The sequence below is a fragment of the Oncorhynchus masou genome, chromosome 9 (assembly GCF_036934945.1).
Source record: "Oncorhynchus masou masou isolate Uvic2021 chromosome 9, UVic_Omas_1.1, whole genome shotgun sequence".
Classification (NCBI taxonomy): Eukaryota; Metazoa; Chordata; class Actinopteri; order Salmoniformes; family Salmonidae; genus Oncorhynchus; species Oncorhynchus masou.
This window is the reverse complement of record NC_088220.1, coordinates 43950703-43968111: the sequence shown is the minus strand read 5'-3', so window position 1 is coordinate 43968111 and position 17409 is coordinate 43950703. Positions and strand designations below refer to the sequence as shown.

The 17409-nt window shown below is 41.5% G+C and overlaps 3 protein-coding genes across 8 annotated transcripts in view; all 3 read left to right on the top strand.

Moving 5' to 3' along the window:
* Positions 1-10880, top strand: part of prom1a (prominin 1a) — a 143926-nt gene extending 133046 nt beyond the window's left edge. For 2 of the 6 annotated variants that reach the window (XM_064974084.1, XM_064974083.1), the window contains 2 exons: positions 3354-3469; positions 7689-8426. In XM_064974084.1, coding sequence (XP_064830156.1) covers positions 3354-3469; positions 7689-7812 — 240 coding nt within the window. In that variant the 3' untranslated portion in view covers positions 7813-8426. Of the gene's footprint in view, positions 1-3353; positions 3474-6129; positions 8450-9050; positions 9084-9256 lie in introns of those variants that run through there. The other 4 variants (XM_064974085.1, XM_064974087.1, XM_064974086.1 and 1 more) reach the window with 4 other exon arrangements.
* A 1593-nt stretch (positions 10881-12473) lies between these two features.
* On the top strand, positions 12474-14072 carry fgfbp2a (fibroblast growth factor binding protein 2a). Its single transcript, XM_064972859.1, has 2 exons — positions 12474-13421; positions 13651-14072. Exon 1 carries the CDS (start codon positions 12508-12510, stop codon positions 13411-13413), a length of 906 nt encoding a protein of 301 aa, XP_064828931.1. The 5' UTR covers positions 12474-12507; the 3' UTR covers positions 13414-13421; positions 13651-14072.
* A 728-nt stretch (positions 14073-14800) lies between these two features.
* LOC135545229 (fibroblast growth factor-binding protein 1-like) lies at positions 14801-15984 on the top strand. The gene is made up of 2 exons (XM_064972858.1): positions 14801-14888; positions 15054-15984. Exon 2 carries the CDS (start codon positions 15069-15071, stop codon positions 15738-15740), a length of 672 nt encoding a protein of 223 aa, XP_064828930.1. The 5' UTR covers positions 14801-14888; positions 15054-15068; the 3' UTR covers positions 15741-15984.
* Positions 15985-17409: the final 1425 nt, after the last annotated feature.

Below are 17409 nucleotides of genomic sequence, written 5' to 3'. Positions count from 1 at the left end.
ACTTAAAGGTTGAGACCGCGTTTGCGTCTCTGACATGGGTAGGCAGACCGTTCCATAAAAATGGAGCTCTATAGGAGAAAGCCCTGCCTCCAGCTGTTTGCTTAGAAATTCTAGGGACAATTAGGAGGCCTGCGTCTTGTGACCGTAGCGTACGTGTAGGTATGTACGGCAGGACCAAATCAGAGAGATAGGTAGGAGCAAGCCCATGTAATGCTTTGTAGGTTAGCAGTAAAACCTTGAAATCAGCCCTTGCTTTGACAGGAAGCCAGTGTAGGGAGGCTAGCACTGGAGTAATATGATCAAATTTTTTGGTTCTAGTCAGGATTCTAGCAGCCGTATTTAGCACTAACTGAAGTTTATTTAGTGCTTTATCCGGGTAGCCGGAAAGTAGAGCATTGCAGTAGTCTAACCTAGAAGTGACAAAAGCCTGGATTAATTTTTCTGCATCATTTTTGGACAGAAAGTTTCTGATTTTTGCAATGTTACGTAGATGGAAAAAAGCTGTCCTTGAAATGGTCTTGATATGTTCTTCAAAAGAGAGATCAGGGTCCAGAGTAACGCCGAGGTCCTTCACAGTTTTATTTGAGACGACTGTACAACCATTAGGATTAATTTTCAGATTCAACAGAAGATCTCTTTGTTTCTTGGGACCTAGAACAAGTTTCTCTGTTTTGTCCGAGTTTAAAAGTAGAAAGTTTGCAGCCATCCACTTCCTTATGTCTGAAACACATGCTTCTAGCAAGGGCAATTTTGGGGATTCACCATGTTTCATTGAAATGTACAGCTGTGTGTCATCCGCATAGCAGTGAAAGGTTAACATTATGTTTTCGAATAACATCCCCAAGAGGTAAAATATATAGTGAAAACAATAGTGGTCCTAAAACGGAACCTTGAGGAACACCGAAATTTACAGTTGATTTGTCAGAGGACAAACCATTCACAGAGACAAACTGATATCTTTCTGACAGATAAGATCTAAACCAGGCCAGAACTTGTCCGTGTAGACCAATTTTGGTTTCCAATCTCTCCAAAAGAATGTGGTGATCGATGGTATCAAAAGCAGCACTAAGATCTAGGAGCACGAGGACAGATGCAGAGCCTCGGTCCGATGCCATTAAAATGGTCCGATGCCATTAAAATGTAATTTACCACCTTCACAAGTGCCGTCTCAGTGCTATGATGGGGTCTAAAACCAGACTGAAGATTACTTCATCTCAGATCATTTGAGCAGAGTTGAGTGGTTAGAAATCGCACTCATCGCTCCAGATGCTTTCCTAACGCTCTGCTAAAAACTGCCCGGTGCTCACAGGGAAGAAAACAGCCGCTCAAAATTCTCTCTGTTCATTAAAATCAAAAAATTTAACCAACACCTATCTATTTTTTTGACAACCTGGACATACCAATTGTTTTTTAACTATTGAAACCAAACCATAAGGATTTTGATGAAAAGTATTTAAGGTGAATGTAAGAAGCAAACATGATTTCAAGTAGACTACATGTCATATTAAACAGCATATACACACTCTTAATAGGTCAGGAGCCAGACAGGAAGCCTAAGAAGGGATGAAAATGAATTATTTAGAGTATTTTATTTAAATTGTTTCAAGGCTACAGCCTACAAAGAAATACATTGTGAAGCATTTGCGGGTGTGACAGAGTAGGCTGCTGTCACGCTGGTATAAATGATTCGGGAGACAGACACAGGAATGAGTAATAGTTTTTACAAAATTGTACCCAAAATATGGCGTGCCGTGTAAAGGCACGGGGACAAAGACAAAACAAACACTATACCAAGCACAGGGTAGAACCCCCCCCCCAAAAAGAGCAAGTAGTACCTCGAATAAATAACACACGTCGCACAATGATTATCACTACGGGACGAGACCCGTAATCATCTGCGCAATCCACAAGGGCACGAAAGCCCAAAACACACAGCACAGGTACTCACACGCACCAACAGACATTGTAACAATAATGGACAGTCCAATAGAAACCAAAGGGCACACTTATACAAGTACTAATCAGTGGGAATAGGGGACAGGTGTGCGTAATGAATGTTCCGGAGGGATCCGTGACAGTTGGTTATAATCTGTAAATTGCGCATATAGGCTGTGACTTACTTATAATTAAATGCAAATTAGACAAAAACTGCCTTTGAATCCATTTTTAGAAACACGAGTTTGGCCAGTCTGTGGCTTAAGGCTCATGCGATGGTGCCTGTAGAACCGGCCAGCAGCGAAAAATATCCTCTCCACACTTGCAGAGCCACTGTGGACGCGAAACACACTTTTGGCCACTCTCGTCAGGCTGGGCAGAGATGTTTATTTTTATTTTTTACATGGGTACAGTAAGCCTAGAGGTTTCTTAGGCAAAATGTCCCAGTCAAAACTGAAAGCTGAACATGTGATTATGCCAGGCTTATTGGTCTATTTTCTATATAATATAATGAAAATGAACTAAACGTTTAGGAGATCAGATTTTTGGTTTATAAGTACTTTGCTACAATGACACATTTAGTTATCTACCCACCTCATTCCTTTCTTTTAGCATGTGCATGTAGTAGGCTTATGGGATTACGTGTCTTTTCAGATTCCACAATTGTTCTTTAGTTGTGGACACTGGATCGCCACGCCCCCTCTCTTGGTCCTCATCTTTATAAGTCACCTTGATTTAGCACCTGTGTGTTTTCTAAATTTTTTTCATGAAAATAGTTAGCGAACTCCATGACAGTAGCTAAAGCAAGGGGCTAGAGCAGCACACAAGTAGACGACAAATGCATGCTGGGCCGGGCATGCCCTGAGCTCGTGAAGTCAGTGCTACTGGAGTGAAAATGGAGCAAGCGATAAGGCCGACGCCCCAGCCTTTGGGAATTTTGCTCCACTCTCCAGTCAAAGCTCCAGTTCCGCTCCGCTCACATACTCTGCTTCATGTAGACTTTATGACTCATTGTTTTCCACCTTTAGAGTTGGGTAAACTGTGCTGGCCCCTCTGCAAAAACATGCACAGTCACAAACAGGTACACATACTGCGCATAACTTTGTGTCCAACTTGATGGAAAGTCCTCTACGAAAGATAAATATACACAGTTGACAGTGCAGAGAAGTGTAGCCAGTTTATGGTGCTATACCTCAGGCTCCAGTGTTGAAAATCTTCCCAGTAATGAGATATTACATTATATATTATGTTCCATGGCTATCTGTCATAAAACCATAAATATATTTATCATGTAAAAAATGTTTTTTATATATACATATATATCATGTATTTAAAAAATTATGATCAAGAGAAGGTATACCAAGCCCAAGACTGCTTTTGACTGATACTGCATTCTCTCTGTTTTCCCTGTCTCTCAGAACACATTCTGGTTTGGCCTAGGCTGCTGTGCCCTATTCCTCCTTCCTAGCATCATCCTGTCAGTAAAACTGGCAAAGTTCTACCGTAGAATGGACACAGAGGATGTTTACGATGAGTGAGTATCTCTAATCTTAAACTGTCCAGTGAAAATCTCACTTTTAAAAGTCCATATTCTGTTAACTCATACCCAGATGTTGTTGACTCGTCCTATACTAGTATTTGTGGCCAAAGCATAAATTCTAGGGGGAAAAACACAATAAAAAACCCACCTCAAACTTATATCTTAAATCTTTAAAAAATGCTTGTTATTTCCTCATAGAGCATGATGTCATGTTGGCTCATTGGCTGAGCTGGCCAATCAGCAGTCTACTCGCATGAGTATTTTAATGACGTATATGCCCACACCATTCTGTTGTTGGTGTGTGCCCATATATGCTTTTTAACATACTTAATTACAATTTTTTGGAAGGAAAACTATTTAACTCATATTGGAATTAATTATAGGTCATCTTTCATAGAAATCTATGAACAGTTACTTTAAATACTATGTCGTCACATACAGTATGTTGCGTGTCACTACTTCACAGGAGAGGCATTTGAACGTAAACAGATTTTTTAAAAATCTAAATGCATTTTTTTGGCAGAAATGCCTTCTGGAACATGTGAACTTTCATGTGCCTTAACAACAAGCGTGTGTGCATCTGTAAATACAATACAATTGTTGAATTACGTGCCTAGTTTGTTTAGCCATGGAAAAAGGCAGGAACCTTCCAGCTAGGCTGACATAATGGTTGGGCAGGACATGCCGAGAAATTAGTTTGGATTGGTCTGCCATGTAGCAAGCGTCTGTCTATAACATGAGCTGCTCAGTATGTGTAGGTAATCCTTTCTAACACGGCTATTATGAAAGATATCACGAAGAACTGCAAAAGTGTTGCTAATGCTCTCCACTTTCTGGAGGACCGAGTTTTGAAGTCAGTGGAATGTCCGGTGGAAGCATCTAAGGAGATGGAGAAAATTCTGGCGTTTGATTGCAAAGAGAAACACCTGTCTAGTTAGCGAACGTCAAACTTAGTTGGTTAGCTTTAGCTCCCTGCAGATTCATGCAGGGTAATAATGTCATAAGTTTGGATTATGGTTAACTGTTTAGCTAGCTAGCTAAATGTCTAACCATAAGGCTCCACTATTCAAGTAACCATTTCACTGTACCTTTTACACCTTCTGTATCCTGTAAATGTGACAAATAAACTTTGATTACTAGTTTGTGTTTACCAGAGACGGTAATGTGAAGGACATGACCTGCACCAAAGTCACATTAGGATATAACGTTAGGCCAACGAGACAGTGTGTAAGTTCTTAAATTCTCCGGTAGAATGTCCTAATTTTATTTTGTCACACTCACAACCGTAAGTTATTTTCTGTAATTAGCTGGCCATTAACATTTAAACAATGATCTTGTTGTGAGTTTATTTTCCTGTATTTTCCTGTAGTAATGAATACAAATTAGCACAAATTAAAACGTTGTCAGCTATATGATATTGAACTCGTTAGCCAACTAACTTAACATTAGCTAGCTAGCTAACAAGCTAGAAACGACCCAAAACATTGTTTAGAAAGTTGCTTTTAGTTGCCTGGTTTGCTCGATTGACATAAACTAAATTCATTTCTAAACGGGTGGGTTTATTGGTGTTAAAATACACCAATTATGCTATTTTGGACCACCAAGTTGCTGATGTCATGCAGCCTGTTTTAGTGTTTATACTTTTTCATAACGACAGCAAGTTTGATGTCAGACAACAATAGCATGTTCATGATGTCACTGCAACAACTGTCTACAGACATGTCGCTAGACGTAGTATAAACCAGCCTTTAGTCTTGATGTCTTTGGTTCTTTAGTGCAGTACCGTCGTACTCACTCTGTTTAGCACATGACCTTACATTTGAATCCTTAAAGAGATGGGTGGAGCTAAGGCTTAAGAGGGTGTGAAGGATGCTGAATGGGTGTAGACAAAGAAGAGCTCTCCAGTAGGTTTACCAAAACATTCAAGGGCCATTTTCTCAAAAGTGTGGTTACAAATTTATCAACTTTCAAAGCAGAATTACTTTCCCAGTGTTCCTCAATTGTAGTGTATGATATACCATTTTCTAGCTCTGAGACTCTACTTTTATCCATTGTAAAAAATAAAAAATAAAAACATTGCAAATGTTGCTACATAAGACCGAATTGACCGGTTGGTCACATATCGGGAAGAACCCTTTGATCATCCTCTTAAGTGAACTATAGCTGAGGTTTGGATGTCCCCTACTGTGAATTGGTAGTGCAACCCAGTGATTAGTTTGATGTATGGTGATCCCTCTTACAGAGTTTCCCCTACAATTGGTCCACCCCACCTAGCTCTTTCCCCATGCCTATTTGGTTAAATTGATTTGAGACTGGAAAGTCATCTTGGGGAACACTTCCTTATTAGACCCTATGATATGCATTAACAAGACTGAAATTGGGTCTGAGTCTGATTAGTTCTCATGTGCCAGGATTACAAAGTGGTAATTAACACAATTTGACTCAATCCACAACAGACAAGTTCAGTAGGAGGTCATAGAATTGCTTCTTTCCTGTCTCTGGTCCAGCCCCTTTTTCTATCTTGCCCTACTTTCCTTCCCCTATCTCTGCCTTCCCCTCTTCTGTCTATTGCACTTCATTTGCAGTAGTAACTAGTTGTAAGCAACAGTATCTTAACTCTTTCTACTTAATTCTCTTTCTCTCTCTCTTTTCAGTTCCTCTGTTTCTGGGACTTGGCATTTTACTTTGTGATAACCATTCCTACTATTTCCATCTTCTCCCATCCTTACTTCTCATTTCATTTCCTCTCCGTCAAGCACTTTGCACTTTATGAAGAAAATTTTAAAAAGCGGCGTATTAAGTACTATTCATATTGTTTTATGCATCCTTCAGTAGCCCTCACCTCTCCCATGCACTTACAGTAGTGAATGAATGCGATAGACAAGTCACCAACTGTCTTGATCAAAGACGTGTATCGACGTAATCTGATCAGTGCCCAAAAACCTTTTGGTGCATTTCTATTGCCGAGCATTTCATACATTTTTTTGTTATTTTTTTCTATCTTTGTAGCATTGAGACAATTCCCATGAAAACGTAAGATACATTTGACCCATTTTACCGTTCCTTTCTCCTTGCAGTAGAACTCATCCGTACATCTGCGCTTTTCTGTGGATTTTGTACATAGATTGAATTGCTGATTTCTTGGTGCTGGTTCTTGGTGTTTTACATTTTTAGCTTTGAAATGCATCCGTCGGTGTATCGTTTTGGCTTTCCTTTGCGTGCAATCTTGAAAAAGTGCCCCTTGTTGATCATTAAGGGCTCTGATTTCTTGTTTTTAGTATTTGATTATTTGTGTACTTGTTTTACTGCACCGTTAGCAGTTAGTAACACAAGCATTTCACTGCACCCGCTATTTAAAAAAAACAAAACATAAAAAAAACAAGTATTTAACCTAACGAGTCAGTTAAGAACAAATTGTTATTTACAGTGATGGCCTACCCCGATCAAACCCGGACGATGCTATAACATCTGCTAAACTGTGTAAGCGACTAATACACTTTGATTTGATTCTTACAAGCCCACCTTTTGTTTTTGTAAGTTAAGGTGTAAGATAAAGTACTGTGGTTTATGCATTCTAGACTTTCTATATAGAACCATACGTTTGTTTACGTTTAGAATAGACGCTAGCATCTTCCCAAGTTTTCCTACTTGGAGAGAAACTTTTATTGCCGAGGGTTGATGGCATGCCCTGTCTCTCACATCATATCTTTTCATCATGTTTTTTTGGTATGCAATGTTTTGTTTCAGTATGGAAATTGGTAATAATGGTTATCATATTGAGCATTTACAAAGGTATCCAAAAACCCTGTAATGACAAGGTAAACGAAATATAAAGCAGCCCGACGGGAAAAAATCTATTTGCATGGCCTGTTTCAGGGAGGGATTGGGGCAGGGGCGGCATGTTGGCTAAGGGGGCAGTCAGTCACTCAGTGTGGTGGTTAAATAAGGTAGCTGGGACACAGTGCATGCCCAAGGGGTTGGCTAGCCCCTCAGACACGTCTGGAGGTCAGCTGATCTTTCCGCTGGATGCTACACTGGTTGCTGCTCCAGCATTGGGAGGTCGCAAACAAGCCAGCTCGTCCACTGTTTACCGCTTGTATGTTTTGGTTTTGGGTTTCACATGATCTTTGGAGCATTACTAACCCACTGCATGCTCTGTGCACAATGACTTGATCAAGTGAAATGAAACTCTTGCATGTCTCCTCTTCTTTAGAATTGGGCAAACTGCTGTGAATGTACACGTGATCCTTTTGCTCCGAGAGAGGCAAAAAGAGAGGCAAGCATGTCTGCTTTGGTGTGGTGCTACTGAGACAACTGCTCATGTGACGAACTTCTAACGACCTCTAACTGCATGTTTTTCATTGAAATGTACATTTGGACGGCCAAGCAATGTGAACCAAACACAGAGAGCATCACCGCAGAATGACAGACAGGGGAACGTGACAATAACACACATGCTGAGACTACCACCTATGGCTTGTCTTTTATTACAATCTACCCAGTATCATCATCAATTCACCATGACCATGGTTTCACTCTCTACTTCCCTCTAAAAGTCAATATAAAATCAGTTTGGATAGAGTGGATATTATTCCCTCAGTTCAGTGCATATGCAACATGTGTATGGTTACACACAGGCAAATGTACTGCATACATTCACCCTGGCATCATACCATCCCTTGTTGGCCTCAAGCCCTCAGCGAGTGTCGATGGAGTGGTTCTGCTCTCTGTGTTTTGGGGAAAGCCTGCTGCTCCCTTCAAGTGCAGGATCTGAAAGCAAGAGACAGGACTAACAAAATGGTTGACCCTCGAATGTTCCCTTTTCCTGGCATTGATGTTGTCCCCCTTTCCTGTACCCCTGTGCCACTAGCATCCTTGCCTATGACACTATGACTAGGTTCCCACGGGCCTCCGCTCCCCCCAGGCATATTGACTGGTGAGAGAGGCCCAGGCTTTTTGACCGACTCCAGAAAGGTACTGAGAACCACTGAATACGCGGACGACATCTCTCCCTCCGCCTCATCAGCGTCGTCTTCCCTTCCTTTGTTCTCTCCTCATGCAATTTCCATGCCATCTTCTCCTGCTGTTTGTCTGCATGCCGTTGCCACACTGAACAACCTCCAGAAGTTCGACAGTCTTTTCTCTCTCGTCTCCTCCTTTGCATGACACCATATTTCCTTATGTAACCCCCCCAATTCACGCTTCTTCAACAGCTTGTTTTTAGCACTCGCATGTCTGCTTCACTGGCTTTGCAGAAAGTCTTCAACGGGGAGGATTGCTGTTTTTGGAATCACTAATAAACCGTAAATGGCTCGATGGTATTTGTGTCTAACCACGTGTAACTGCTCTATAAATGTGCAATAGACGAGGCCCGCTGTGCGTGTTTGCCGTTCCTAATGACTTATACAGTTTAAGATGAAAGTCTTCCTTCTCTCATTTCAAAACTCACATTTCATTGCTTTCATTTCCCCCCTGAGTCTCACAATGGCAAAAGCAATAAGCTTCTGAAATGTCTAATCAAATCTGATGCAATTAAATGTCAATGTTTTCTGACACAGTATCTTCTTTTCTACAGTGCCATCGGAAACTGGAACTGAAACACTAGATTGTAAGTTTCCACTATATTTGTAGATACTGTTCCTATTTTCTATGATACATTTTAGCATAGAAATATACCACTTTATATGCTATCTGTTGGCTTTCCACTTAGACTGTTTTACATCAATGCATTTTTACTCAGATGTTGAATGCGGTGTTAAATTGCATTTCATCTATGTTTAGGACACCATCAATTTCCCACCCCTTGGACAAGACAAAGCTTCAAAAAGAGGTCCCTACCTGATGTATTTTGTGTGTGTTCAGCCGGTCCTCTCTTCCTCGGTCTGCACGGATCGTTTTACTGACAAGATCCTAATGACCAGTCACAGCCTGTTCTGGATATCCGCTGTCCAATAGGACCCCCCTCGGACACTACAGAAGGTGCTGTCATCAACCCTTTCTTTGATCTTCCCCGGGGGGGAAACTATAAGGAAGCCATACATCTGAGCCAGTGTCGGTCAACCTTCACCTCTCACACAGCTGTCTAGTGTGTTTACATTAGTCTGGCCACAATATCAGAGCCGAGGATGAGTTCAAATTGAGGACACAACGACAATTACATGGCTGTGTACTCTCAAATCTTTTGTACTTCTTTCGCGTTGTCTAAACAGTGAATGAAAAGATCCTTTGAAATGTCATGTAGAGCTGCTACTAGAGCATTGCCATTACTGCTCATATTTGAGGGGTCTTTGCGATGATGTTTTACTAACTGATGAGGAGAGCCGTTTGAGGCGTATCACGTGAAACAAACAGGGTTGAGGCAAACTCCAGACGGTTGCCTTTTAGACCTGTTTTACCATAGCATTTTGACTGGTGTCCACCATCTTGTTGGATATGAGGAAATACTGTATCTCATATCAGTGTATAACAGGTAGAATATCACATGCACCTGGACAGAAATGTCAAGAGACTTTAACATTCCTTAGCTGATCAATTGATTAACATTAAATGCAAAGTATCCTGTTGCGTATACTAACACGGCACGTTAATAAAGATATTTTCCTGGGCTATTGTAGTGGTCAAACTTTAAATTGGAGAACTGCTATTTGAAGCCAAATCCTATTTTTACTGTAGGTCTCAGGTCTTTAGTTGTATAACAGTTATGCATAATATATTGTTTCAATCTTCTTTTTTTTGTAAATCCCACAGTAGCTTTTGGTACCTATGGAACTATGGAAGGGGGAATGTATTGAATAGTCATTTGTATATAAGAGATGTATTGCTTAAAGTGATTTATGACACCCGTGTGGACTATGCTGAACAACGTTAACATACTGTAAAAATGTGCCACCCCCCCCCCCCCCAATAACATAGCCCATCTGTTCTCACTTGTTTACACGTTCCTTCTTCCCTACTGTCTGCCTCACAAAGATGGGGACATTAGCCTGCTTAACTACCATGTGCTGTCAATCAAATAGCATTAATCCAATCCAATAGAGGCTTGTTGACGAGTGGAGCGAGGACATCTTATTGGTATAACTGATCTTGCCCGTTGAGTCTCGGAAAGAAATGCCACTTCCCAATCAACCATCACTACTTAGTAAGTACATGCCTGCAGACTGCTTACCTTAACAAGTGTATGATTAATCACATAACACGCTATTTTACTGAGATCTAATGACAGACATTTTATATGCACCATCTGGTTAGATAGTGGGTGCAATGTTTCCTGGTTGTTTTAAGGGTATAACTGTAATGGTGGCACTGGATAGTGGGGGGTGCACCGTTGATGCTCATTGGAAATGTGTCCTTGTAATGATGTTTGTTTTTTTGAAAGTGTACAAATGTGAATAAACTTTCAGTTGCATTCTTGTACACAAATCTTTTTGATTGATGTTCCCGTTAAGAGGTGTGTCTCAGTGACCGCTGGAGAAACCAATCGTTACCCAAGTTTTCAAGGGCAAGGGGGTCGCTATTTTGGACACCCATGTCCATTGTTTTGTGTCAATTATTATCTGCACATGACCAGGAACATTTGACATGAGACAGTGGGCTTACACATGTGTTAGCTATTACCTCAAGGCCACATAGTCTTATATAATGTTGCCGTTGCCGTCGTCAGACATAGAACATACCATACCCCATTATGTACCTGCTGTTTTGGATACGATTTGATTATATTTTGCTATGGGCTAGGACTTGAGGTTTCCACAGTCATTTGGCACCCACACCCACATCTGTGCAGCCCAGAGACATTTTCTGACCTGCATGTGACCACTTCTCCCTCACCCTAAATGTACAACTGGTTAAAGAAGAAGATTGAGTAATGAGTTTAAACTTCAGAGAGAGTGAAGCTGATTTTATTTCAAATCCTAGGTAATTGTATTTCGATTCTTAACCTAAGCTCATCGTTCCTCAGGCTGTCTGCAGTGATATATTTTGGTTCACCACCTTTGCAGCTCTTTGTACTCCCTGCAAACCCTGTGTAGCCACTGACATGCAACGGGAGAGAGAGAGGGGAAGAAATGCCCGGCCCCTCGTTTGGCTTGCGGCCACGGAGTGCAATTCCTGATTCTACAAAGCGAAGCGAACCTGCTCCGGAAGTTTACATTACAGATCCCGCGTCACTCACAAGGAGCCCTTTCTCCCCCGTTATGATTGATTGCTAGGAAAATAAAGTTGCAAGTGGCATGTGCTGCTACCCCCCCTCTCTATCGCACAGACACACACACTCGCTGTTACATACTATACATGCCTTTGTCTCGAGTCAGCAACTCTATTATGGGTTATTCTTGTTCTTCTCTGATTTCTATCCTCAGGTTTCTCCACACTTATGTTGCAGATTTGATTGTGTTTATGTTTGGAAGGAAATTATAGGCTGTGCTGTATGGTTGTAAACATCTAACTTTAAAACAGCCGTGAACCTTGATCTGTTCGACATGTCTTTATAGAATAGCATTTTAAGACACTTTGTGGTATTGAGTTGAAATGTATTTACCACACATACCAACGGTGTGTAAAACTGAGAAGAAAATGTAAGTGACATGGTGAACCATTACAGAAATCTTATGTTGGCATCCGTGTGCCAAGCTTCTCAAAATGAATGGCAGTCTGGATTTTTTTTTAAGCGATAAAATCCACAAAGTTGTGCTTGACATATTTGTCAATGAAACACTGATATACTATACTAGTATGGGCGATTATATAACACCTGGTTAAACTTGAGGGCATCAATGTTCTCTGACTATTTCCTTCGCCTCCCTCCCAATTGGTTTCGCATGTGGTCCTGGCTTTCATTGACAGTCTCCAGATAGCCATAAATTATAGTCACATTGCACTACACTCCTCCCCTCTTCAGGATGGCTCTTGTAACCCAGGATTTTTTTTACCTGAATGCCCTCTTTGTGTGCTGAGCCCATAAATAGCAGGGGGACCCTCAGCTTCTGCAGTTACACTCTCACTCCCTCTCTCACACTTAATCATCTGGCATAACCATGTGGACTCGGGCTAGCGCACTGCTGCTCCTCGCCTGCTGCCTCTGGGCAGTGGAGGGTCAGAACGAGAACGGCAATGGCAACACGAGGGCAGGCAATGGTGGTGGTGCTGCCGCCACTGCTACTGCAGAGAACAGGAAGGGTGTCTGGGAGGACCCCATCCAGTTCAACAACAAGGCAAAGGACTTGTGCACCATGAGCGTCACCGGCCAGGGAGATGTCACCAAGCTGAGGATATCGTGCCAGGGTGCCGAGAGAACCTACTGGTGCGAGTACACGGGCAAGCCCCAGATGTGCCGTGCCTACAACAACAACCCTCGCCATTATTTCACCCAGATCATGTGGGACCTGAGGAAACTCCAGAACGCCTGCCAGGCACCCAAGGCTATCAAGCCTCAGATGTGCAAGAGGGCACCGGAAGACGCCCAGATGTTGTACTCCGCTTCCTCCACGCCAGAGGCAGCATCAGCAGCCACCCCCCAAAAGCCGGAGAAAGCCCAGGAGCCAACCCAGGCGAAACCAGAGACTCCCAAGGCACCGATCGTCAAGCAGGCCAAGCCAGCCGCAACCAAGCCTGAGCAGCCAAGACCAGAGCAGGTAAGACCTGAGCCAGCAAAACCAGAAGCAAGACCAGCACCTACAAAGCCAGTGCAATCCAGACCTGTGCAGGCAAAACCGGAGCAGGCAAGACCAGCAGCTGCAAAACCAGCAGGAGCAAAACCAGCAGGAGCAAAACCAGCAGTGAACAAGACAGCAGTACTGAAGAAGCTTCTGACACCCAGACCAACCACTCCAAAACCAACCAAGCCCACTGTCAAGGGCAATGCCAAAAAGATTGCACAGGAGTATTGTTGGCAGTCACTTCAAGGCATCTGTTCCTATGTCATTGGTTGGTTTCAGAACTAATAATGAAGGTTAGTTGATATAAGTTGGCTGCTGATATTTTCTGAATTGTAGCCATTGTGTAATATATCATGACAATAACATGATGAGCAGTTGTATGTCCCTTAAAGTCATTTGACTTTTAAGTTCTATAAAAATATGACCAATATAATTTCATGTTCAGCTCAGTCTAGTCCGTGTTTTACTGAGTAGAAAATGTCAACCTATTCACTGTATTTCCCTTTGCTTTCTGTTTCCCAGATTTAGATTCCCCTGTGAAGATGATTTCAAAGGTCTGACTAAAGAGGTGCTCAGAGTGGTTTTCCAAATGAGGATTTTGCTAATAACTGTCACAGAAGAGAGTTTGAACACCCTCTCCATGGGAATGATCGTGCTGACATTTCTGTCAATCAAACATCTTTCCTGCCAGCCATTTTACCATGAGTTGTGAATGTTCCATTGAGACCAATACCAATCCAAAATGTTTGGTGAAATTGTAATTCCAAGGGTCACAATAACAACTGAACGCATCCATACCTGAATGTGTGGATCGGGTATGGACAGATAGTTAAATCCATCATCTTTCACACGGTTTTGACAAAATGAGTACCATGGTTTTTGTGTCAGAAAGCACTCTACACATTTCGACAAACCTATGGTACCCTATAATGTACACTCCTAAGGCAGATTTGGTTTTTGCCATTTTCTGTATGTTTGTTTATGTGTATGTTTGTATTACCATAAACCACATATTGAATATGCTGTGTTGGGGAAAAACATGACAAGGGTTTTGTGTCATTCACATAGTAGAGTGGCATATTCTGCAAACTCTACCACTGGTTCATTGTACAGAAATGTCATAATCAATGTATGAATGTCTGTATATAATGAATAAAGTGTGTTCTTCATTCTTGTTGGTGTGTCTGTGTTCCTTACTGGCTTGCTTTAGGTTTAAAGCCTGTCTCTCCCCATTTTTTAAATACCAGCAGGGAATAAGTCAAAATGAACAATATTGGAAACATACATGTTTACATTTGTGTTCAATAATACTCTTTTTGAGATGCAGTGTCTCTTTTCCCCAGTAAGTGACGCTGTTGTATCTTCTTTCAAATATTATTTTTTCAATGACTGCTGCGGTCAATGCGTTGCTCATTGCACTTTTACTAGGCCGGAGTGCGCACACTATAACATGTGTAGAGAAAAGTCCCTGAATATTTTTTTAGGGGTAATCAATTGTGTATTTTCAATATGCAGGCTTTCACTTGTTATAAGTGACAATAGACTGTGTAGGCCTAATTAAGGACAACGACTTCTGACAAGACACCAACAGACAAACCCAGATACCACCAGATGAACTCAAACAGTGCGCTTTAGCCTATGTTCCACGTTGGTGGAATAAGGGAGTGGTGGTGGGTGTGTCGGTGCTCTATAAATGCCACGTGCTCGTTCCCGAGGTGTCACAACGGGATTGAACCATTTCCATTTCCCCAAATCCACAGGTGAGCTGAATAAAATAACCACTCATGTTGTTAAATATGATGCGCCATTGTCCTCCATAAATCTCATCTGCATGCTGCTGTGTTGTGATAGGCTACAGTAGCTATTATTTGAATGGGAGGTAATTGTACTGTACTAACATACACAACTATGCCATTTTTTTGCAGATATTTTAGCGGGATATGACACTTCTTACCAACCTAACCGTCATGCTGGTTATTGCCTGCATATCTCAACAGTTTATGGTGACTAACTGTCAAGGATCCAAAAAAAGGGGGATGAGGAAGAAAGAAAACCAGGGACCAAAGGACGGAGAGCAACCAAAGCCACCCGTCCAATCTCCAGATAAGAAAAACAGCAGCCCCAAAGGAAATATGTTCAAGGGCAAATTCTCCGCCAAAAACAAAACGCAATGCACTTGGGTTGCGACAGGTGACGATGCCTTTGTGCTTAGCGTGAACTGTAAAAAAGGGCAAACAAGTTTCGACTGCGAATATGTGGCCAAACCAGCCACTTGCCCTGGGTACGAGTCCAACACCAAAGCCTATTGGAAACAGATTGCGCGCGCTCTAAAGAAAAATAAGAATTTATGCTTTGACTCAACGGCTTTGATTAAAGCAGGTATGTGCAGAAAAGCTCCTAAGGACGCGCATTTCAAACTTAACTACACACCCAGAGATGTTGTTACACTTCCGAGGACTACAATTCAGCCGCGTTCCTCTCTCTCTGCCTCTTCATTCGGTGCCAAATCTTGCGCAGTTGATCAAAAGAGACTGGCGGAAGAATATTGCGCGGCTTCCTGGTCGAGTTTGTGTACTTTCTTTTTTTCCATGGTCCAGAATGATGATTGCTGAGAGTATAAATGTATTTAAATTTCCTCTCTCCCCATCGATTTAGTCATGAACAAAATTGACACGTGTTACTCCTCCTGGAGATGTGTGCATTTTGATGGATTGTGATGGATACTTTTATTTAAAATATCAAGACTGATTGAGTTTCAAGATTGATTGTCTCATACCACCCATACAAATGTCCATTTTTGCCATGTGTTGTATTCATTGTAAAGCCACAGTACTTAATAAATATGTTTTCTATGTACTCAACTCTTGTCTTCATATGCCCTTGTAGTTGAAGCATTTCTGCAGCTCTGTAACCTGGGAGGGTGGATTGAAGTTAGGCTATTATACTTGTATACTTATATATTATACTTATATATTATACTTGTCAATGATGTGTTAGCTTTATACCCACTCCTCTTTCTTTTCTAATGACTAAAAATGATTGTATGATTTACTACTACTTGGCAGTCAAGAGTGTTATTCTTACCACCCTGCATGGACTCACTCATGCACACGAGAATACATGCATGCGCACCCGACCCTCCTAGGCGTACTCCACTGCATTTGCCAAAATATTAGGAGTTTGAGCATGTTGGGTAATTACACACTGTAATTATACCAAGTCAGTTAGAGGGATCATTTAGAAGATTGATGCTGCATTCCTTGGCACTGACTACTGACTTTTCATTGGCTTTTTCCAATGCGAAATGCAATTCACATGTTCTAAACACTCGTCTGTGACGTTTAGCTACGCCTTTCATGTAGATCACTACAACAATGCACAATCACGATGTCTGTAAAATTACATGACTGCTTGAAAGCTAATGGATATTTTTGCTATAACTATACAACTATTGCTATCAGGCAATCAAGGGAAGATACTTTTGATACGTTTTTCTCTCCAATAATTGGATTTCAATCCTTTGCACTGAGGGCAATTTGAATTAAATTAACCCCAACCCTCTTCATTGATGAGATAATTGACTCTTGGATGGTTCTTTAGTCTTGGTTCAATAGCTTTTCATGGATCATCATTCTTGGTATTTTTATTATCGTTACACAGTGAGGTTCTTGCATTCCTAGGATTTTCAGAGACCCATAGGTGCATTAAGGCCTAGATTGAATCAGATCAAGCATTAACCGGTGATCGCCGGTGTTGGAGTGTTGGAGGTGTATCTGCGTTGAAGCTATCAAATCGGTGAGCATCTACCCTTGATCATTGTCATTAGATGTTCAAAACGACAAAAGTGTAGTCTATATAGAAATAATGACGCTCAAATTTCTATAAGACTATAATAATGACGCTTAGGATTTCTATAAGACTATTGGAGGTGTAGATTACATCTCACATTCCAGTGGTCAAATTTGTGAACAAGGCTGCATGTGATTTTTCTTCATGCCGATTGCAATCTCCGCTTTAGATATAATGCCTGGAACCGCTTGTGGATTTGACAGCTCTAATGCAGTTCCACTCCAACACTGCCAAAACAACCGCTATGCGGATGTTTGCTAAAGCAGATCTGTTCAAACAGAGCCCTAAGTTAACGAATTTGGTCTATTGACAAAGCCAGTTACAAACATGTAATTTTCTAGCCCAGATGCCAGCAGATGGCGATATTGAGTCGTTTCATTTTACCGTCCAAATGCATTGCACGCAGCCAGTAATACATTCGTATCCCCCGTG